Here is a 23,451-nt window from a genome sequence, read left to right on the forward strand (position 1 = left end):
AAATTGTGCTCATCAACTTTTTTGATGAGCATATTACAATCTAGCTTTGCTCAATAATGTAAGCACTTCATAATTTAGTTTAATGATTAATATTAAATTTATTTAAATCTATTTTTGAATCGGTTTGATGGGCAGAAATGGATATTTTTCATCGGTAAAATCAGAAATGAAAAAAAGGGGCTAAATATTTTAAAAGAGTAGTTTTCACTTCATGCAGCGCAAATCAAAACAACGCTGAATATGGTTCGTGCGCTGCATGAAGCGAAAATCACTCTGTTAACATATTTAACTGTTCGAAATTCAGTCCCCTGGAGACTGTGGGTACCACTACCAGAGACTCTGTAGCCATGGCGGAAAAGGAAGGCGCCGAGTCAATCTCCTCCAATTTCCCTCTTGAAGAAGAAATCAAAAATGAAGACTCAGAGCCGCTGCAGGAGGAGATGGCTTCGCTGAGCCTGAGCGCCACCGCGACCAGGCGGCGCGCCACCTGCGATAGCGGCTGCGGGCGGCCGAAGAGCGTGTGCGTCTGCTCCTTCCTCCCGCCTTCACCTCTCCCCACGGCCACCACCGTCGTCATCCTACAACACCCCCACGAACTCAGGTCAATATCATTTTCATCTCATTTTTCTTCTTATTAATTCATCTCCTCGATCGTTAGAGTTGTTTGTTAGATGGTCATGGTCGATATGCTGCCAAGGGGCGCAATGGATTGCTTGTCTAGTTGTCTTAGGTTCTGTTATGCCCCTATATGTTGCATGTGGTGAGTTTATCAAATAAAAATGTTGAATGTGTGAAAGATCAAGTAGCGATCGAGAAGCATTTTTGGTGCAAAGGAAAGTTTCTCCTTTGCACTACCAAATTGCTCCTGTTTGTTTTCTTTTCCTAAACTGTCATGACCCAAATGAGTAGGCCATGACAATTTGAGGACAATTTTTGGGATTTTAATGGGATAATTTGAATGAAGAGAGAGTAGAGAGAAGAGAAGAGAGGATAGAGGGAGAAAAGAGTAGAAAACTATTCATTTCATTTCATTTCATTCAACATGTTGGTTACAAGATTTTCATGGATATATATTTATAGCTAGCTAGTTTCACTCATATGTCATTCTAATATCCTAAAAGACCACCCATCAACTATTGCCTATTTTTTTTAAAAGAGAACTATTCCCTATTTTATCTCTCCTTTATTCTAGTTACTATTACATCTTAAAACATTACATAAACCCTTCTTAATTTTTTTTACAAGAAAATTAAGGATTAAAGGAGTATTTGTGTACCCAAAAAGCTCTTTCTTGCGTACCCTAAAAGGCCAAAACCCTTAATTATCCAAAGTAAGATTAAAGCCAACTTTTCTAACTTCGAATCTGTAAGTACTGATAGTTTTTTATTATACCAGGTACAACCGCCTAGCTACAGTACCTTTCCTCCCCCGTTGCCTCTCCCAGTTCCAACTCCTCTCGGGCCGCCGCATCCGCCCCGGCCTTTCCCCTCTTCTTGATTCTCTGCATTCTTCTCCTTCGAGTTCCTCTCCAGTTCTTTTGCTCTTCCTGTCCCCTAATGCGGTTGACCTTTCTGAGTGGGCCCAGAGAACTCCCCTTGAGGCACGTGCCAACCCAGTACTAGTGCTTGTTGATGGAACCTGGAATCAGGCCAGGGAAATGGTAACTGGAAGCCTTAAATTCCTTTCCGTGTTCACCACTTGCGTTTCTCTTGGCTGCGAGGTCAGCATTTTCTAAACAATCTTCTGCTGTAAATTTAAGTTTTGGAAAGAAATATTTAGTTGTGGACTTTATAATGTGCTTTTGTAAGGCCAATATTTATTTATTATTTCCTTCATTTGTGGGGTGTTTCATTGGTTTAGACTACATTATTATTTACTTCTCATTGTTCTAAAAAGAAAGATCTGCTATTGATGTTTACTGCTCATGCTCTTTTAATAGGTTGGGATAGAAGGTGAGAAACCCTGTGAGACTGATTTGGTACTAAAAACGGAACCACACAAGGGATGCATGAGCACCATTGAGGCAGTGGCCAGGGCTCTTAGAATCCTCGAGCCTGATGGTGTGGGCCCACTTGTTGAGGAGATGCTGCTTAAAGTTCTTAGAGCAATGGTGGGGTTCCAGGCTCCTTTCATGAAACCCATGAATCCACGACCCAGGATGAACAAAAAGAAAGGCAAAAGGCTCGGTGGAGATGGTATCAGTACTGTTTAGATGACTTGTTGTGTGAAAAGTGAAATCACTTAGTGAGAATACGTCTTGCTTTTTTCATAGTACGTAGTTAACTTTCATTTTGTGAATTTGTTCATTGGTTGGTACCAGTTTTACATGCGCGCAGAGACACAAGAATGGTTGTTTTTTTTTTCTGACTTGCACAAGAATGCATTTGAAGTTGCATGCATGTTGTTATTATGACCAGTAGTATGATGGATTAAAAAGTAAAATGGTTCGAACTTGAAACATTTATGAATATTTTTTCTTCTCCCCCCTGCTCCAGCTCCAATATGTTTGGCCTATATATATAGCATATTATTAATTGTTTCTTAATTTGGGGGCACTGGAAAGCTCTCAGGGTTATAATTAAGAATAAATGAATGTGTGAAATTATTAGCTTAATATCTCCAGTCCCCACAGTGGTGTGATTCCGTCTCTCTACGGAGAGATTCCGGTTCTTCAGTGCCATCTTGGTTCCATGTAAGCTTTTTTTCCAAAATACTTAATTTTATCAACTATTCCTCTCTTTGGCATCACATGAGGTTAATGACTCGAAGATACCAATTACTTGATAACTTGCACTTCCATTAATCCGTCACCTTAAATTTATAAAATATATTAAACTGTTCCATCAAATCAATCTCATTACCAGGGCTGACATGTAAGCTTGTATAAATCAAAGGGGATGAGCAATCTCGCTTCCAGCATCAGCAACACTTTTCTCTGTTATAAGATTTAGAATAGTTCCAATTTTCCAACAAACTCACAAATATTCTGGCGCCTTTGCACCAGGGATGAAAACGGAGCAGATACGGAGCGGATAGTGGTAAAATCATATTCATATCTCTTTTTTAATTTTCCAATTTTCCAGATACAGATTGGATATTTATTAAAATAATATAAAAAATATAAATTCATAATATTTATCTAATTATAATGGTGAATAACATAAGTTTTTCATAATATATATTAAAATATATAATATATATCTACTATTCGGATATGGATAATTAAAACGTAAAATCATATCAGTATTCTTATCTACATAAATATTCGGATATCGAATATCTACATCTAAGTTTTCAAATACAGATTGAATACAAACTAAATATTATCCATACCGTTTTCACCCCTACTTTCCAGTTAAAAATAAGAAGCTGTTGGTATTTACTGGATCATCCCATCTATCCAACCCACACTAAATTTGAAACCACTGACACCGACAGGACTTGATATTTACATAATTTATCCTTCAATCGCTTGCCGCTTGGTATCCTCCTGAACATCATTTTTTTTTTTTTTTGCTTTCTGAAATTTGGAGAAAAAAAGTACTTTGAAGCAGATTGGTTTCAATAATTTAAATTTATCATTTGAAGTCGATATGATAGAATTTAGAATTAAGTTCACAAAGGTTTCTTTTAGCTTAAGAACACTCAAGTTCTACCCTTTCTCTCTTATATCTAGTTTTGCAAAATGATAGGATTAGCTGCTGCTAGCTGCATAAGAGAGAACTTTTTGTTTTTGTTTTGACAAGTAGACATAAATACTCTTTTCATCTTTTTTATCTCTTTTTATCTAGTTTTCAGCCATAAATGCAGTAATCTAAAGTTTATCATGTGTACTGTGTAATATTTTTTCCAACTATAGGATTGAACGAAAGTATATTCCAATCATAAATAGTTTTAGTGATCTTATGTTCAAATAATGTCATTTTTCTAATAATATGTATATTAATATTTGTAAAATGGTTTAGTTCTATTTTTGCGGGAACGACGTGTCCGGTGCCTATTCGGGAATAGCGCAGGGGCTGTATTATATTTATTTGTCGTCCTCGGTCGTATCTGCTGGAAATGAATCCGTAGCAAGCCAACGCAGGCAACCGAGAAATCCGAACCCTTCTTTTAACTTGATACGAATCTCAAAACAGATCCCCTGCCACTCTGCCAGGCTCAGGCTGCCATGTTCATTACTCATTAGCATAGGATTGAATAGTTTGGGCCTTTGGGCCGGCCTGACTATGTAAGTTTTGTAAGATATTGTAAGATGAGTAATTCAATTACACAATTTTATTTTATGATCACGCAAATCAATTTAAAATAAAACATTCAATTTAATCTATAATAAGTACGTTACTGTGTATGTAATTAATTTTTCAGCAAATCAATTTAATTTCTACCTGAGTCAAAAAGCATAAAAATATTTACACCAAAAAATCTTACATGCAGTCAAAAAACAATATATATTCTATTTGAGTAGAACTAGGGTGTTCTTAAGTTCATCAAGTCTTTTTTTGAATTCAACTCTAAAATATACCGAATTGGTAAACGATAAATCCATCTACATTACGAGTGATTCGTCCACAAATAAAAATTTCAAACTTTCAAATTAATTTAGTATAAAGTCAAACAGTCCAAATTAGAAGGTTTATAAATTAATTTTAATACATTCATTTTGTAATCTTTTTTAACCACTTGACTCTATACAAAATTAATTCTAAAATTTAAAATTGTCACATGTAGACACATTACTACTAATATAGATGGGTTTCAACGGATCAAATTCGTCGTTTGAAACCAATCCAATAAATTTTAGAGTTGATTTCACAAAAAAAAAAATTAATGAATTTAAGAACACCCTAGTTCTACTCATTATATTTGATGATCTTTTCATATTTGAGTTTTAAAATTCTTTGATTGAAATTTAAAAATAAAATTATCAACAAAAATATAAAAATATAGTTAGACAAAAAGTATCAAAGACAAAATCAGCTTTTAATTTAGTGACAAAAATAACATTCTCTGTGTAAGAAGGCACGAGTTCAAAATCCGAATTTTTCTTTAATTTTTTCAAAAATATCCAAACCGTTGAAATTCTCCATGGTTCTTTTTCTTTTTCTCTGAGGACTAGCAAGAATACCGGCGGTTCTGAATAAAAAACGAATGCTGAGAATATTGGTTTTCTTCGTGGTTCTGAAAGAAAGACGAATGCCGAGAATATTAGCGGTTGTGTGATTTTATTTGATTTGACATCCTAGTATAGAGCCGGAGATTTAATTTAGGATTTTTATTTTTCTATTTAATTAAATAGAAAATGTTATGATTATTTTATTTTTTTTTCTATTAATTTTTTTTTAAAATAGATGGAACAGTATAGAATTGAATTTACTAGAAATACTACGACAAATAACTCAGATCAATATTTTTTACGGCTGTAAGAAATATTTAAATATTTCTTTGTGTGTTACTGAAAAAGAAAATATATTGGATCTAAATTATTGATCTCGGATAAAAAAATAATTTTGAGTAAATAAAACAATTATCGCGGTCCTTCTAGTATATTCAAATCTAAGGTAGTCCATCTATATTCAAAACTTAACAAAGGAATAAAAAATTCGTCTCTGCTAAATGATGTCAAATCAATTTTTTTTTTTAAATAGATGGAGTTAACTATTAGGATCAGTATCAGGATCAGTTATTTACAAACAACCGATCCTAATAGTTAAATATTAGGATCGGTTGTTTGTAAATAACCGATCCTGATAGTATAAGGATCGGTTGTTTGTAAATAACTGATCCTGATAGTATCAGAATCGATTTTTATAAATAACCGATCCTAATAGTATTGGGATCGGTTGTTTGTTTGTTTGTTTGTATTGTCCAATTCTACGTGACTTAAACTACACATCATTACCTTCAACGAATTCATTTTTTCATTATTACTTTAGTCATCTAATTTTTTAAAGAGGAGGGTTCAAATGCCTCCATTTTTTGTGCCTCCATCATGTCTCCATCTTTAAAAACTTTAATAACTCAAAATTTAAATCTTAAAATTCAAAATAAAACCATTGGATATGAACTATATCATTTTATCTATGCACATATAAAAAATTATGGCATTTCAACTTTGTTTTGATTGTCATCTTGAGCTTGTAAAAATGTATACAAATATGGATAATTTCTAGACATTGATTTTTCAACTTATTGATTCATATAAAAGCAAAATCAAAATGTGATATTTTTTTTATGGGCACGTAGAGAAAATAACATAGATTACATCTAACGGTTTTATTTTGACGTTTAAGTTTTAAACTTTGAATTATTTATGTTTTTAAAAATGGAGGCATGATGGAGGCACAAAAAAATGGAGGCATTTGAACCCTCCTCTTTTTTAAATCCATTACTTGTAAGTAGTAAGCTCATATATATTTGGGAACCAATAATTAGTCCTTATAAAATATGTAATTAGATTTACGGCATGGTCCTTTAAATTTGGCGATTGCCTTGATTTTCCAATCATTTAAATTATTTTTATTTTTCAACACTGCATGCCATCTGAACCGCAGACTTAATGTAGTGGCATGAGTTCCGTCTCACTACGGACATTCAATTTTTGAAAATAACATTTAAAACCTAAGAATTTGAATGTATTAGAAGGACCATGGTAATTTCTTTATTTATCCAGAAGTGACTTTTGAACCGAATTAGTAACTCAGATCCAAAATATGTTTATATTTCTTTAATAATCCTGACTAAAAAATATTGGTTAGAGTTATTTGTCATAGTTTTTCTAATAAATTCAATTCTATAGTATTCTATCTATTTTAAATAAATATAAAAATATTTCAATAAAAAAATCACAACATCTTCTATTTAATTATAATAGAAAATCCAGAAATCTTAAATTTAATCTTCAGCTTTATCGAATGATCAGAACCTCAAGGATTTTCGACGTTCCTTTTTACCGTCGAGAATCTCGGCAGTTTGGGCATTTTTAAAGTTCCTAAAAAAAACGTGGATAGTTTTGTAACTTTCTATTTAATGTTAGATATTAATAAAAAAAATGGGCATGGAGAGTTATTTATAGGCATTAAATAAAAATTTGAAGGATAGACATGTAAAAGGAATTTGTACAATTTTACATGTTTAGGATATCAGAGGAACTGGATTTGAGCCAGCATGGAGCACAATTTTTTTAATTTTGAGAAACAAATATATATGTTGAAAGAATCGGAAAGATGATGAGGTTTTTTTTTTTTTTTTTTTTTTTGACATAGAAGGAACCGCACACAGTATATATGAAATTTGTGTGAAGAATGACAGAGTATAAAAATTATACCTAAACCTACAAAACCATATTAGCAGAAATATCTTAACGTAACGTATGTAATAAGTAGTGCGTGTGAATCTGTTATTTATATCAGATAACGTATATGATATGTTATTGTATGTCTATACGTAATCACGTGAAGTGATGAGACATGATATGTTTTGTTTTGTCAACATTAGTTTATTAAAGTACCATCCGTAATGTCACAAAGCCGATCACGTTATTGGCGCTCAATACAGTATTAATTAATTATTTGCTCTAATAACGACTTCCCATTAACTGTAGCATGAATCCTTTTGCATGCTTCAATTGTTTGTCAATTTACAATCGTTAAACACTCAAATATAAATAAAATGCTTGACATAGACCTTCAAACTAAAACCAAAACCAAATCTATATACATATATAGATGTCCTATATGTTTCATGTACTTTATATAATTAATTAATGTAGCTACTGCTTGTTACCTGTCAATTGTTTTTAACAGCCTTCTTCAAACGTATAAATCGATTTATTAACAGATTGAACTTTAATTGTGTCAAAGATTCATGACCCAGGTTATTCCAGGAACTAATGTTTGTACAGACTTAATGATCAATCTAGAAAAGAAAAAAAAAATCTCTAACATAAAAAAGAATAATCCAAAACTTTCCCCTCCATAGGAAGAATTTTAAATTTCAGCTTTCATTTCTTTCATACTGTCCCACTGTTACTGGTTGTCAGCGGCTTCACAGCTCACCTTATTTCAAGGAGACATGGATACAGCATGTTTCCTCTCAAATTTTGGGAACATGTTTTTATTAACAGATGTAAAAAATTGAACATTTATTTGCCACAAAATAATATATTTTCTTTAAATAGCTTCAGATTGAGGCAATTGAGCATACATGTCGGCAATTTCCTTTGCAAAGTAAGCCTTGGCTTGAGGTCTCTTTATCTGAGAAAAATAGTAGTCGGTATTTAGCAACAATGGCTGAACTTTTTCTTAACTCAATTGTTGATAAAGATGGAAAAAAAAATAAAACACATATATATACACAAATATATAAAGAAAAAATCAGGGACTAATTACCTTGAAAGTAGGTGTGAGGAGGCCATTTTCTAAGGTGAAAGGTTCCAAAACCAACGTTACAGCTTTCACAAACTCAAAACCTCTTAGCTGAAAGCAATATCAAATGTTAGTCTAAATTTAATTAAAACACACCCGCAGTTCATTTCTTTTAGAAAATCTAAGAGGTACATACCTGAGCTTCTTTTCCAACCTCATCCATTTCAGCAAGAACCGCAGCCAATGCTCTAGGATCCTTCACCAGCTGCCCCAGATCATCATACTGTTCATTGTTTAAATATTTACAAATTATTAGTTGACAATTACATAAGTTATATATTCAAGGGCGGATCTACGTATAGCCTAAGGGATGTTTAGCCACCCCCATGATTTCAATTTTTTTAATCATGTAATATTGACATTTAATTGAATTTTCATTTTTCTTAAAGTTTTTACATAGTTCAGCCCCACTTATGAAATGCTACATTTGTGTTTGTAGCCCAGTGGTTAGAATTCCATTTAGTGGTTGTGGAGACTTGGGGTTAAAATTCCAGTTACCACACATTATGTACTTTCACATATTATGCAATTTATGTTTCAACCCCCCTATCTAAATTTTCTAGTTCCGCCCCTCATTATATTACTTGTCAAAAATACTACTGGCTTGTTTTTTTTTTTTTTGGGTAAATAATTGCAACAAAGTTTTAGATTTGCAATATAAGTTCTCAACCACGACAAAAACTTGGTTGTTCATTAGCTCTCTAATTTCATTGAATAAAAACTTTTACCTTTATTCCCTGTGATGCAGCCCAAGATTTCAGCACATCTGGTTCAACACATACAATAGCAACCAATGAAGAATTGAAGCTGTCACCTGAAACGTTTTCATTACAGGAAAAAAGAAAATCAAACTAAGAATGCGTTCTCAAATTTTTTAAAAAGGTGGAGTTAGGCAGGAGCTTACCATATACAAAGCACTGTGCAACAAACTTGCACTTGGCATATACATTTTCTATCTTTTCAGGAGCAATGTATTCACCTTGCGCAAGCTTAAAAATATTCTTCTTCCTGAATACCAAAAAGAATAAATGAAACATGAAATGAAAAGAAAAAAAAAACTAAGAAGCATTACGCTTAGAATCATGATGATAATATAAGAAAATAGTACCTGTCTATAATTTTTAAACGTCCCCCAGGTAGCCACAAGCCAATATCTCCAGTGTGCAACCATCCATCCTCATCCATGACTTCTCTCCTGAATTATATATTTCAGCAAAGGAAATAAAGAAAAATTCCAAAGTAAAAATCAAGGTACATTCAGACTTTTATATCAATTAATAAATTAAAATTTGAAAATCTCATTACGTTTGAGCTTCATCCTTGTAATAGCCTTTGAAAACACTGTATCCCCTCACGCAAATTTCACCTCGAGGATATGGTACATCATCTGACGTGTAATTCATCTCAGGTACATCAACAAGTTTGATCTCTGAAACAATTTAAACCAAATTAAAAAGATAAATCTATATGAGTCCATCACTAATTCAATCCCCAAACCAGGCACTGCTACACACATGGCAATACTGGTACCACTTTTATGTACCCTTGAACTTCCCCCAATCGTCAGACAGTAATTACCCAATCTTATTACTTTTTCAAGTTTAATATATTTAAATTAAACAAAAGAAGCTTAAATATACTTGATTCAGCCTATTGAAACTTATTGTTGCATCAGTACTCCTCAAGGTACATTGTATTGGTCAGGAACTGTGTAGTACAGCCATCATGCTATAGAATTCTTTCAATTAAAAAAAAAAAGCTTTAATGAAACCAGGATTAAAGGATCAAACAAGACCCACATTTCTTTCATATAATACTTACCAACACTAGGATTAGGCGACCCAACATGACCAATTACTTTGTCACCAAGATCCATGACAGATATGACACATGATGTCTCAGTCATGCCATATCCTTCCAAAATGTCACACCCAAAGCATCTAAAACAAAAATCAAATCAAATACTATTATAATACTTAGCACATTGATCTATAATGGAAATAACTACCATGTAGAAGCTTCTCAAAGTTTCCAAATCTGAGATTTGTTTAAACTGTATACTGAAAGACCGACCTATGGTTTGTACCAGTTTAATTTTTTTTTCTAACGAGGATAGGTTTGTATTAGTTTTGAAAGGATATACCAACTAAAAGGCACAGTGTCATTCTTCCCCTCTACAAAACAACAAAAATACCATGAATATCCTTTGAAAATTATGAGGCTCCTCATATGCACCTATAAAATGGGGAAAATGTAGTATATTCTCCTTAGCTCCTTTGTTGAAAAGAGAAAATATGGAACTACCCCTTTTCAACCCTCATTCTTGTACAGATACAAAGCAAAAGAGAAGGATTGCTTCTGGATATATTGAAGTGCATGGGGGTAAGGAAGCATGCATGTCATCTAAGTGATCACAAGATCATAAAAAACACGGGCATATATTGTACTTAAAGATTGACCAAGAGAATAAGTGAAAAATTGCCTAGGGAAAAAGATATTTAACTTACATTCTGAGAAATTCCATAACATCAGGTGACAATGGCGAGGCACCAGAACTCATAAATCTTACACGCCCTCCAAGCTTGTCTTTTAGTTTATTAAATACCAATTTCTCCCAAATTGGAGAGGGACTCTTCCCTAAAAAAAATGTAAGATAATATTTTATGTCCTTGTAAAGCATAGGAATATCATGGTAGTATTTTCTTCGTAAAAAATTAACAAGCTAGACCTTCCTCATTGCTTATCAGGGAGGAAGTAGTTCGGTATTGTATGAAAAAAGTGGGAGATAAGGCATATAGGTGATGTTTCCAAGGTTCTTTCTTTTTGGATTAGAGGGATGGTGAGTGGGTGTGCTTATGTGTGTGGATGTTGGGGAAAGTGAGGGTGATAAATTGGATATTTAACTTCTTTTGTGGGCATAGTTGATTTTCGAGGTATGAAGTTCCAAAAGACCATCAGATTACATTATTTTTTTGTTAAACTTTTGCAGGGTTGTTCAGCAAAAAGAGAGGAAAAGATTGTGTACCATTCAATAATGCTCCTCTTTTAGAATTGAAAGCTGCATTAAATAACCTTTCCTTCAAGCCCCCAGATTCTTTGACTGCATTTATTATACTATGTCCAAAAAATAACAAGTATCAACTACTAAAGCAAGCAAGAAATCAGAATTCAAAACACTAGCACATAAAATAAGAAAAGGATCTTACCCTGCATAAATTCTGTTATACAACCGAGGCACACTGGCAAACAACGTCGGTCTTAAAACAGCCAAATCATCTATTAATTTTAAATTATCCTGAACAAAGGTACCGAATGATATAATTAATACCAGTTATCACGATTATATTGTCTACAAACTATAAATAGGATTGAAGTACTAAAATTTCTGCCAAATGTGTATCAGTCTGGTACCAAACAGTTCCAGACCAACCACTGAATAAGCCAAATTGTTTGGTAACCCTTACAAGCACCACTGCACAATACAGGTGAATACAAGTACAGTTAAAATAGAAGTATAAATGTAACACAATGCCATACCCCCTGGTAGAAACCAACAGCAGCACCATAGTGTACCAATCCAATTTGATTGACCCTCTCGTAGATGTGTGCTAAAGGAAGGTAGGACATGTATCTGAAGCAAATAATATAATCACAATATAAATATTCTTTAAGAACAAAAGGAAAAATACAATTTGAAAGAAAGGAAAGAAGAGCCTTATTATAAGCACTAACACATCAGAAGGACCAAAATCAACAGAGAGGCTGTTCCCAGCAACATTCGCTATTAGGCTGCTATGTGTCAGAACAACTCCCTGAAAGAAAAAGGAGGACGAAAAGAACATGTTACCCCATTGGTTATCTAACAAGTACATAAGAAATAATCCATTCATAATGTTAAAAAGAAATCCTCAAAAATATAGTGTATAGACATGTCAAATGTTTTGTGTACCATGTAGGCTGGAACCAATTTCAGATTTAAACATTTTGGGTACAAATTATTTATCAGCTTCAAGTTTTCGTTTCTTCCATTCTTCGTCTCATAGGGTTTTCTAATTAGATATTTGTACAAGGTTATCACCCATAGGTCAGTGAATGTCAGTATGTTTGTATATCTGAACCAGGAAAAAACAAGTGGCCATGATTATCACTGCTAGAGGAAAGGATATACGAATTACCTTTGGTGTACCAGTTGTACCACTTGTGTAGCAAATGGTGGCCATGTCTTCATGTTTAGGAGGTCTAAATGGCTGCAGGGATCTTTGCCCCTACAATTTGACAAAGAAACATTAAATTAGCATCAGCTCTGTATTGATCCAATACCAAAAGAACTTATTTGTACTGGACCTAACAGCACTTAGAAATATAAAAAAAAACAAGTAGTTGATGTAAGATGAACTAACCTCACTCTGTAATTTAGAAAAAGAAATAACTTCTATCCCATTAGTTGATTGAAGAGAGGGCATGTTTTCGTCAACTGCACCAACAACCTGTGTCAATTGATGGAAATAAAAAATTAATTAAATTCCAAAAGACAGTAGATGACAGGAACTTAAAATCTATGATCAGAATCGGCATGTACCACGATAAGACGAACCGATGTTAGTTTTGATGCAAAGCTCAATAACTGCAAACAAATAAACATCAATAGTGCAAAAAATAAAATAAAATAATAATATTTAAAACTACAAGCAAAACTTACAGTGCTTAAAGTTTGTGGCACACAAAATATAACTTGCACAGAAGCATGATTCACAATAAATTCAACAGCATCAGGGCCTGAAGTTTAAAATAAAAATATTAACACGATAACATAGGAAAAATCAAAAGATTGATTCAATTTGACAGTAGTATTATACCAAGAGTATCATAAAGTGGGACAGAAACATAAGAATAAGCAGAGCATGCATGATCCACTATGATCCATTCGGGCCGGTTTATGAAGTATAATCCAATGCTTGATCCCTATTTAACATGACATAAAATAAAATAAGGTCAATCTTAAACAAGTTTTGTTAACCATTGAAGGAAAACTTTCCTTGGTACCCTTCGGAAACATAAAAAACCTATTATATACAGACTACAAAATGGAAAACTTCTTTTGTGCCCATGAACACGTGAAAAATATTACCTCTACCCTCTTTCAATCATAAATATAAATATGCTAACAAAATGTCTTAAATTTTTTCTTAAATTAAAAGAGAGTGAGGTGCTATAAAACTCGGTGAAGAAAAAAAGAATGGTTGGCAAAATGACTGGCGCAACAATAAAAACATAACCATACACTAGCCAACAGTTTTGAAAATTAGCAGAAGCGGTATTCCTTGGATCCAATGAAAAAACAATTAAGGACTCAAAAGTGTGACAAAATGCATGTTTTGTAATTTTAGACATCTTCTACAAAAAAGAAAGGGGGGGGGAGGAGGAGGTATTAGATTGCCAGATAGGATATGCAAGATATTTCCTATGTATGCCAGAATTTTGCAGGTGTACATACATGGTGTTAGATTTGTGAGGTTTTCAGGTTTACACATAACTGCATCGGTATTAAATTAAGAAAAAGACCTGAGGAATCCCATGATAAATAAGACCAGAACCGATAGCAGCACGGCTAGTGCTTGCCTCTCCATATGTCATCCATTTATACCTGTGTTAAAGTAATTATGACAAATGTAAACAAAATATTAAAAGACACGCACACATATTATTGGGGAAAAAAGGGAAAAGGGCACTAAATTCTTACTCTGCGATTGTTCCATCAGGACGTACTCTCGTTCCCAAGTACCTATAATCTCTAAACTTCTCAACAGCGTACCTAAATTATAATTGCCAAAAGTAAAAATTACTAATAAACAAGAAAATAATAAAGTAAACAGAGAGAGAAGAAAGCAATTGCCACATACAGTGTTCATCAAATTGAAACTCTACAAACTGATATACTAGTTGAGAGCAATGTTGATATTACCACAATACTAAAAAATAATCCAACTCTAGACTTGATAATAGGTTGCCACCCCTAGCTATTACCATATTGACAAAAAAAAATATGTTTCTTATTTAATACAAGAATATATCTATAATGCCAAAATCTCTAATCAGGCAATGAGAGAAGCTCAGAAATAGTTATAAACTAAAGAGGTTTTGTCGTTTCTTTATAACTTGCTGAGACAAATTACAAGTATGCTTCTGTTTAGAAAGGCAAAACAGTTTTTTGAAATCTTACACAAAATTATCATGTAAAGTTCGAACTTCAGGCAGGTTGGGAAATCTATCAACCAGCTTTAAAGGAGAGCGGGCTGATCTGCACATTCAACGAAAATCAAATTACATATGTTTAGTGCAAACAATTTGATTAGCTATGGAGAAACTCCAACAAGGCCTAAATAGTGTGGTACATGTGGGTAAGCAATTGAAATTTAGAAATGGCACTGGTACTGGCATTGAATCATGAAATTGTAATTTTGTATCTAATTAACAGGAGAAAATAATTGAGAAAAAAATTAAACATGCCTATAGACATTCCACTTTCCAGTTTGCAATTTTTCTGGAAGAACCGCGCTGTAGCCTTGCACTGCATAAAGCAAAAGGATTAAAACAAAAGGATTAGTTCAAAGTTTGGACAGGTCTTCCCTCAAAATTGTTTACCAGACCAAATTCATGTCATTTGCATCTCTATGTTCCTACTCACCAAATTATCCAAATTTATAATTCTCAAATCAATTATTCTATAAATATGTACCATGGTCATGGATTCATGTCATATCAAAGTGCATATTCTTTTGGGGATTCTATTATTGAGAAAAAAGCACTTTCAGTTCTGAAAAGAGAGCTGATTCCACTAGACTCCGGACCCCAGAAACAACAGATAATGTAATAAGAACATCAACTGAAGAAGACAAACAGTAGCTTAAAAGTTTAATTCATACAGGAAAAAGTAATTGACGAGATCCAAATCACTTCCATATTTTCAAATAAACTCTTACCACTTACTGCTTGTACCATGCCCCAAGATATTCTCACTATTATCTTTGTGCAAAAAGAACAAATTCAAAGACCAAAAACATCAATCTACGCTAAAGTTCTCCGAGAAAAAACAAAAGCTAAAAAAGGGCACAAAGATGACTTAAAAAGAATCCGCATCAATTTCATGTAGAAATCAAATTGTGCCCATGCTATTAACTTCAAAGAACCAAATAAAAGGTATTTCCACCAATTTCTCTCAACAAACCCATTTAAAAAAGCAAGTACCATTTACAAATTCGCCAGCAGTTAGATTCGTGCTGATATGAGAGGAGGCGAGGTCATCAGAGAGAGGGGACAGGTGGCGGGTGATGGCTCTCAGACGGCGCTCGGCAACCAATGGATCCATTTAATTCAAGTTACCTAAATTGAAATGAAAGATGCACAAGAGATTGTCTGATATTAGGTATAAATCCAAAAGGATCTAAAAGTTATTCTCAAGTTGTTTGGCCAAAAATAGATGTTCTGCCAAAATTAAGCATTAATATCTTAGATATAAAAAGGAAGTACACATATTGTCAATACTACTATTTGCACACACCCTTAATAATAGAATTCCCGAAATATCCAATTAGAAACCTTGCCAGTTCCACCGTTCAAATATAACAGCATTGGAGTAATAAAGTTTGAATTGCTTTATCAGATAGAAATTTCTTAACAATATAGGAACATTGTTGCTAAATTTAGTTATGTGAAAAGGGTGCTTTTTGGATGGAGTTGTTGCACATTTAGTTGGATTTGTAATTAGGTTCAAATAATAGAAATATATATAACTTTCAAACTCTACTGGTTGGCATATTATATCTTAACCACATGTTCCAGCATGGAGCTAGATTGACTGGTTTTGTTAAAAGGTTCTTTCGCTCCTATCCAGATACGATACCATCTAATTATCCAAACAATTACAACTCATCGAGATAGACAATTTGGTATACTTTGTAACTTAAATACAATGGCTCTAGAGATTGGAATTGGACGAACCAAAAGAAAAGCAATGGAAAATTTTGGGATGTCCCCTAAAAACAACAATATACCGATTGGAAATTGCTAGTGATGAAGTAGGAAGAACTAATAATTTGATCTACCAGATTATATCATTTCTGAACATAATGTTTATAAGAAAAGCATGGATAAACAGAAAATAGAGAACAAAAGTTTTACCTCAATTTGCGGAATCTCTACTAGCTGATTTGCTGCATAAAAAAATGTGAAAATGCTCGCCACAAAATGCTCGTACGAGCTCGTGATAGGTCTTGAGCTAGGGAACTAAGGAGAAGAGATTTTTCTTCGATTTTTTTATTATGTTTTGTTTTTTTCCGCTTTTTCGGTTGTGTGAAGATTGGGAAGATTGTTTTGTTTTTGTATGGGCGAGATGTCAGCGATGTATAGAGCTGCGTGCGTCCAGATTTTGATTCTCTGTATCAAGATTCGCGAATAAATTATCACTGACATATTGGACCCATTATTTCTAAATCATCTTTATCGTCTGTCAGTGATATTTTACAGGAAGTTATGCAGCATGTGTAATAGAATGTTTTTTCCTAATGTGTACGCCTCCTTGGGAGAAGCACCTTTCCTGAGATATTGACTTTTGATTTGCCTGTAGAAAGTTTACTAATATGTGACGAATCAAAATAGTTATCATTACTATCCGCAACACGAAGTACTTCATGGCTTTGGACCACCAGACAGAAAAGTTCGTGAGCTTTCTGTAGCGTCTAAGTTCCGCTTTTCGTGACCATCTCCTTTCTAATAATCAAATGGAGTTTGTATTTTTATTACTTTAAGCTACTTTAATTAAGTGGAGGCAGCGTTTATATTTAAAATGGAGAGGAGGCGCCGTAATAGCCTCCGCGTCAAATTTATCCTAGTTTCTGGATATGTACTATTTTTTTTTTTTTGAATTGAATCTGGATATGTACTAATGGATATGGAGATATACAACACAACTTGAATTAAGCACACGCACTGCTTTTTGACAAAAAGTAATAATTTTCAATATAATTGTGACTCCTGTTATCCACCGACTAAGATTCCTCCGATTTTTTTTTAAATTCCAAAAAAAAAAAAATTATTTTATTAAAAATAATCAGGTTCTGTGTAGAATTTTAAAAATACCCGGGTCGCAGATTTTTTCTGTGATCCGGAATTTTTATTCCGGGCCGCGGAAAAAATATGCGCTTTTTTTAGATTTTTTTATTCCGAGCGCAGATTTTTTCTGCGGCTCGGATTTTTTTTTTTTTTTAGAGTTTGGAGAAAGAAAATATATGTATAACTCATTTTTTTTATAATATATGTATATGTATATGTATATGTATATGTATATGTATATGTATATGTATATGTATATGTATATGTATATGTATATGTATATGTATATGTATATGTATATATAATATAAGAGTACGGCTAATGCGCTTCCTCTAGTATATGGGCTGAAATACTTCCGATGGAAATTTGAAATTTCAAAATCTAAAAAGTCGATATGAACCGTTCATCTCCTTCTCCATATTAATATCTGCTTGGAGACCAAATTTTACATTTTTCTGAAATTTTTTACTATTTATTAAGCCACTTTGAAAATCGTTGATTCAACGGTGGCTTAACAAAACAGTAAAACCATTGGATCAGCGATTTTCAAATTGGCTTAATAAATAGTAAAAAATTTCAGAAAAATGTAAAATTTGGTCTCCAAGCAGATATTAATATGGAGAAGAAGATGAACGGTTCAGATCGACTTTTTGGATTTTGAAATTTCAAATTTCCATCGGAAACATTTCGGCCCATATGCTAGAGGAAGCGCATTAGCCGTACTCTATAATATAATATAATATATGTATATGTACATATAATATAATATATGTATATGTATATGTATATGTATATGTATATGTATATGTATATGTATATGTATATGTATATATATATGTGTATATATGTATATGTATATCTAATATAATATATGTATATGTATATGTATATGTATATGTATATGTATATGTATATGTATATGTATATCTATATGTATATGTATATGTATATGTATATGTATATGTATATGTATATGTATATCTATATGTATATGTATATGTATATATGTATATATAATATATGTGTAACTCATTTTTTTTATAATATATGTATATGTATATATAATATATGCTATATATACATATATTAGATTATATTATACATATATTATATATACATATACATATATTATACATATATTATATATACATATATAAATATATTACATATACATATACATATACATATACATATATTATATTACATTATATATACATATACATATATTATATTATATATACATATACATATATTATACATATATTATAAAAAAAATGAGTAATACATATATAAATATATTACATATACATATACATATATTATATTATATTATATTATATATACATATACATATACATATATTATAAAAAAAATGAGTTATACATATATTGAGTAGAACTAGGGTGCTCTTAAGATTACCAAAGTTTTGGTGAGCTTAACTCTAAAACTCATCAAATCAATTTCAAATGACGAATCCGAACCGTTGAAACCCGCCTACCTTACGTGCGATGCATCTACATGTGAAATTTTTAAACATTCGAATTAATTTAGTATAAAGTCAAGCGGTCAAAAAACGTTCAAAAAATGAATGCACTAAAATTAATTTATTAACCTTCTAATTTTGACCGCCTGACTTTATACTAAATTAATTCGAATGTTTAAAAATTTCACATGTAGATGCATCACACGTAAGGTAGGCGGGTTTCAACGGTTCGGATTTGTCATTTGAAATCGATTTGATAAGTTTTAGAGCTAAGCTCGCCAAAACTTTGGTGAGCTTAAGAACACCCTAGTTCTACTCACATATATTATATATACATATATTTTCTTTCTCCAAACTCTAAAAAAAAAAAAAAAAAAAATCTGGGCCGCAAAAAAATCTGCGCTCGGAATAAAAAAATATTTCGGAGCACATATTTTTTCCACGGTCCGGAATAAAAATTCCGGAGCGCAGAAAAAATCTGCGACCTGGGTATTTTTAAAATTCCACTCAAAACCTGGTTATTTTTAATAAAATAATTTTTTTTTAGGTATTTTAAAAAAAATCGGAAGATTCCTATGCAACTGGAACTTTCTCAAAATTAAATCAATTTTTATAGTGTCTTTCCTTTTCGAAATCTTGCACTAGATGTTTTTTTTTCCATAAGATAAACATGGTACCAGCCCCGTTCAGCAAGATGGATTAAGGGGTGAAGGATTAAGCGCTCAAGGAATGCTAAGGAGCTCATGTTCACTAAATGAAAGATTAAGATGAAAAGAGGATTATACATTAAAAAAGTCCATTCTATTATGTGATAAGAGTCAAAGACCAATATACCTCCATCCTATATTATTATATATTGTTATATAGATAACGGTAATTGATTCAATGTTTTTCACAACATAAATTGAATTAAATATAAAATGAAATTTGATGAAAACTAAACAAATTTTATGACAAACAAAACCTAACAACAGCTCGGTAAGCTAAGTAATACAATCTTGTTTCGTATGTAACAGCTAAAAAATAATTTTTTTTTTCTCAAAAGTAATAAAAAGGAAAAAGAAAAGAAGAAAAGGAATTGATATTATTTAAATCTTGTTCACAGCTCAAAAAAGATAACAGTAATGTATGTTTTAATCTGATGAAAATTAATAACAGTAATGCATCTTTCACAAATTTATTAAAGCTTCAACTTCACAGCTCAGAAAAAATAAAATTAACCAAAGTACAACACTTGCCCATTGCAGTAATGAATCTCCTTCATAAACATGCATCTCCTTCATTGCAGTAGTGAAAAATAGCACATATTCAAGGTTTATATCTTGTTTTTTAATTGAAATCTGTCACAACTTTTAACAACTATTATATAAAAAAAATGAAATCTGTCTTATGAAGCTATGATGGCAGCTAACCCACTTTATGAAGAGGCTAAGACCCTTCTAGCAATTTCGCTTCAAAGGACTGATACCGACTTACCCATGTCAAGGAGATCTTGTAGATATGAGTTTCTAAAACTCATTTCAATTGTTTCATTAATCTAAAAATGAGGCACTTGGTGTATGCATACTCATCTCAATGTACTATGTCTCATTTATAATTAACACAATATCAAACTTAGTTGCTTAATGGCATATATAAATATCATACCAGAAAATCTGAGGTATTAAGATTTAACCATTTTATACACAAATTATTCATGATTTCTCAATAATTTCCAACAATTATTTTGTTAATCAAGTGGAGGCCTAGAGTTGATCAACAAATTGAAATTACAGGAAAAATAAAAATTTTCTTGTACATCTTAAAATAATACAAACTTTAGAATCAAAATTAAAAATAGATACACATTTCGTTATAATACCAGAATTTTTCACATGCACCGGTGAAAATATTTGTGTTCTTCTCATGTCGATGGTGTCATGACTCATGTGTGATGTGTACTTTTATTCAAAAAATAATTTGTAATTAGTTTAATTTGATTGAACTTTGAGCTTTTAATAACTCAAGTTACCGAGCGTTGAAATTTACTCAATAATTAAATTGGCTTGAAAATTACACTCCGACTCAATAATTATAGAGATTTCTTTAAAAATTCAATAAATTCGAGGTTACTTTACATAGATTTTTCAAGATAAACATTGTGAAAATATTTCTTTATTCTCGTGTGTCCATCGCGTCATGCTTTTACAATAATAAAAAAGGAACTTGTGTATGATTTAATAAAAAAAAAGGTTTGTAATTAGTTAATTTGATTGAACTTTGAGCTATTAATAAATCAAGTTATCGAGCTCAAAATTCTTATGAATTAAATATGACTCCTTGAAATTTACTCAGTTATTAAATTGGCTCGAAAATTACAAAAGTTGAGATTAATCCGTCTCGATAATTATAGATACATCTTTGAGAATTCTATAAATTTCGAGGTCTATTATATGCTGGTTTTTCTCGTGATAAATCCTGACCACATCACACTTAACTAGAAAGTAAGATTTCTCTAATTATGTCCAGGATATTCATATAAGAAAAATCTAAATAACAAAACGCTCAAGAAAAGAAAATCAAAATTGAGGGGATATACCGATTAATTTAGACTATGGCCAAAGATTCTACGGGTGTAAACGGAGCGGATTCAGAGCGGATAATGCTAATATCATATATGTATCTGTTTTTCAATGAGCGGATACAGATACGGATACGAATAGTAAACGGATATCAAAATTTAAAATCATATCCGCCTTAAACGGATACGGAGCGGATAATCAACGGATACGGATTCAAATACGGATACGAAACGAATAATTGTCGGATAATTGAGTTACGCACTTTAAAATACAAAAAAGTAACTTCTTGTTGTCTTGAAATAATGACTAAAATCAATTTAGCAGAGACTAAAAACATACTACATTCACGGACTAAAATCTTGAATGAAAAAGAATGAAGAAATGGAGATAAAAAAGAAAGAAAATTGCATTATTGTAGCACCATCACCAGCAAAAAAGATATTAAATTGAAAATCATATCGTATTATCATTTATATCACAACCAATACTGAAATGAATATGGGATAATATATAACAACTTCTATCTGAAGCATTTAAAGTTAAAGCTGGTTGAGAGTAATTTCGGATCAGAATAATTACAGATATGGATACGGATATTCACCTTTATGAAATTATCCGTATCCGTATTCGTATCCGTCATTTTTTCACCATATACAAAAATTATCCGTATCCGTTTAATCCGGATACGAAGCGGATTATCCGTATCCGTTTACACCCCTACCAGATAAGAACTTGGAATATTTCACGACAAGCAAATCGGAATAATTTAAAGTTTAATAGATAATATAATAATTTGGGGCTAAAATTTAAACTTGCAACTGTTTGATGACGAAATCAAACTATTAATAAATAATATCAAATTAGCTTGAGCTCTAACTATTCAAACTTTTTTAAGTCATGCATTTTAATTTAAAATTAGACTGTTTCTAACTAGCTGACTCATTTGAGTCATTAGAGGGTGAAAACAGAGCGTGAATAGTGGTAAAATTATAATCATATATATTTTTATTTTTTAAATACGGATACGGATAGGAATACGAATTGGATATTAGTCGGATACAGATACAGATTAAATACGATGAATAATATATATCTACTATTCGGATACATAAAACTATATTAACATTCATATCTATACAGTTATTCATATACCTAATATCCAGATCTAATATTTTATTCCATACCGTTTTCACCGAGAACTGATTAGTCATTTGTGTAGCCTTATTCAACGCACAGTTTTAAAATTAAATTCGAGCTCAGGTTTTGGTAGAATTAAATATTGAGTCAGGATTGCAATATAGCAGGCTTTAATGGTCCGGCCCAATCCTTGGCCTAATTGGTTCACACTGTCCTAGCCGGGCCGGGCCTAGGTGTCGTTTTATCAAATAAGAATACGTATCGTATCCTCCGAGAAAAAAGCAGGATAAGGTTAGAAAGTAGACCAAGTAGCGATTAGCGAAATGCTAATTAAGGAAGAAAAACGCCACCAATATTTGTACCAATTGTCCCTCTTAAAATAACTGAGATAACAAACCGCTTCCATATTATCTCTTACAAAGACTTAAAAGAGCTTTGAACTCTTTCGTTTTGACTCTATCATACAAAGCTTTTCATCAAATCCCCACATGACAGTTCACACTTGTTATATGATCAAATTTGTTGCTTTTAAATGAAAGATGGAAATTTCGGCCATTTTATTTATTCACATGAAATTTACTTGTAATTAAAATAAGCAGAATTAACAAATTGAAGAAACCTTCATTGTTCAAAAATCACAACTATTGCTGGGACCGAGTAATAAATTTTTCCATTAGCAACATTTTTACAAAGGTATTATTATTCATCATTACTTTTCACCTGAAGGCATGTTTCC

At 32.1% G+C, this 23,451-nt stretch overlaps 2 protein-coding genes across 4 annotated transcripts; one reads left to right on the forward strand and one right to left on the reverse strand.

Annotated features, from left to right (window-relative positions):
- The first annotated feature begins 294 nt into the window (after nt 1-294).
- LOC144547292 (tRNA-uridine aminocarboxypropyltransferase A-like) lies at nt 295-2,335 on the forward strand. 2 transcript variants are annotated; one of them, XM_078295903.1, is made up of 4 exons: nt 295-601; nt 1,396-1,720; nt 1,940-2,244; nt 2,321-2,332. In XM_078295903.1, the coding sequence occupies exons 1-3, from the start codon at nt 348-350 to the stop codon at nt 2,210-2,212; spliced, it is 852 nt and encodes a 283-aa protein (XP_078152029.1). In that variant the 5' UTR covers nt 295-347; the 3' UTR covers nt 2,213-2,244; nt 2,321-2,332. The 2 variants fall into 2 exon arrangements, with proteins under 2 accessions (XP_078152029.1, XP_078152028.1); XM_078295902.1 differs by having other exon boundaries at nt 1,940-2,335.
- A 5,631-nt stretch (nt 2,336-7,966) lies between these two features.
- Nucleotides 7,967-16,863, reverse strand: LOC144547288 (long chain acyl-CoA synthetase 6, peroxisomal-like). Of its 2 annotated transcripts, XM_078295899.1 has the most exons (24): nt 16,605-16,863; nt 15,672-15,806; nt 14,934-14,994; nt 14,647-14,724; nt 14,167-14,238; nt 13,989-14,070; nt 13,283-13,388; nt 13,126-13,202; nt 13,006-13,050; nt 12,827-12,913; nt 12,602-12,691; nt 12,159-12,238; nt 11,964-12,057; nt 11,633-11,721; nt 11,452-11,540; nt 10,934-11,063; nt 10,248-10,366; nt 9,732-9,855; nt 9,535-9,621; nt 9,331-9,434; nt 9,155-9,240; nt 8,563-8,649; nt 8,391-8,477; nt 7,967-8,255 (listed from the first exon to the last, which is right to left on the reverse strand). In XM_078295899.1, exons 2-24 carry the CDS (start codon nt 15,790-15,792, stop codon nt 8,172-8,174), a joined length of 2,079 nt encoding a protein of 692 aa, XP_078152025.1. In that variant the 5' UTR covers nt 15,793-15,806; nt 16,605-16,863; the 3' UTR covers nt 7,967-8,171. The 2 variants fall into 2 exon arrangements, with proteins under 2 accessions (XP_078152025.1, XP_078152024.1); XM_078295898.1 differs by lacking the exon at nt 16,605-16,863 and having other exon boundaries at nt 15,672-15,867.
- Between the last annotated feature and the right edge of the window lie 6,588 nt (nt 16,864-23,451).

Source organism: Carex rostrata, chromosome 31 (genome assembly GCF_964058835.1).
Source record: "Carex rostrata chromosome 31, lpCarRost1.2, whole genome shotgun sequence".
In the NCBI taxonomy this organism is placed as follows: domain Eukaryota; kingdom Viridiplantae; phylum Streptophyta; class Magnoliopsida; order Poales; family Cyperaceae; genus Carex; species Carex rostrata.

What these genes read in the sequence shown, in the direction of transcription:
- LOC144547288 (XM_078295899.1), bottom strand. Translation starts at nt 15,792, where the DNA reads ATGGATCCATTGGTTGCCGAGCGCCGTCTGAGAGCCATCACCCGCCAC. An exon ending in TGCTGGCGAATTTGTAAATG is followed by an intron (nt 14,995 to 15,671) that starts GTACTTGCTTTT and finishes TGCTTTATGCAG; the next exon opens with TGCAAGGCTACAGCGCGGTT. An exon ending in CATCGGTTCGTCTTATCGTG is followed by an intron (nt 12,914 to 13,005) that starts GTACATGCCGAT and finishes CAATTGACACAG; the next exon opens with GTTGTTGGTGCAGTTGACGA.
- LOC144547292 (XM_078295902.1), top strand. Translation starts at nt 348, where the DNA reads ATGGCGGAAAAGGAAGGCGCCGAGTCAATCTCCTCCAATTTCCCTCTT. An exon ending in CAACACCCCCACGAACTCAG is followed by an intron (nt 602 to 1,395) that starts GTCAATATCATT and finishes TTATTATACCAG; the next exon opens with GTACAACCGCCTAGCTACAG. An exon ending in GCGTTTCTCTTGGCTGCGAG is followed by an intron (nt 1,721 to 1,939) that starts GTCAGCATTTTC and finishes CTCTTTTAATAG; the next exon opens with GTTGGGATAGAAGGTGAGAA.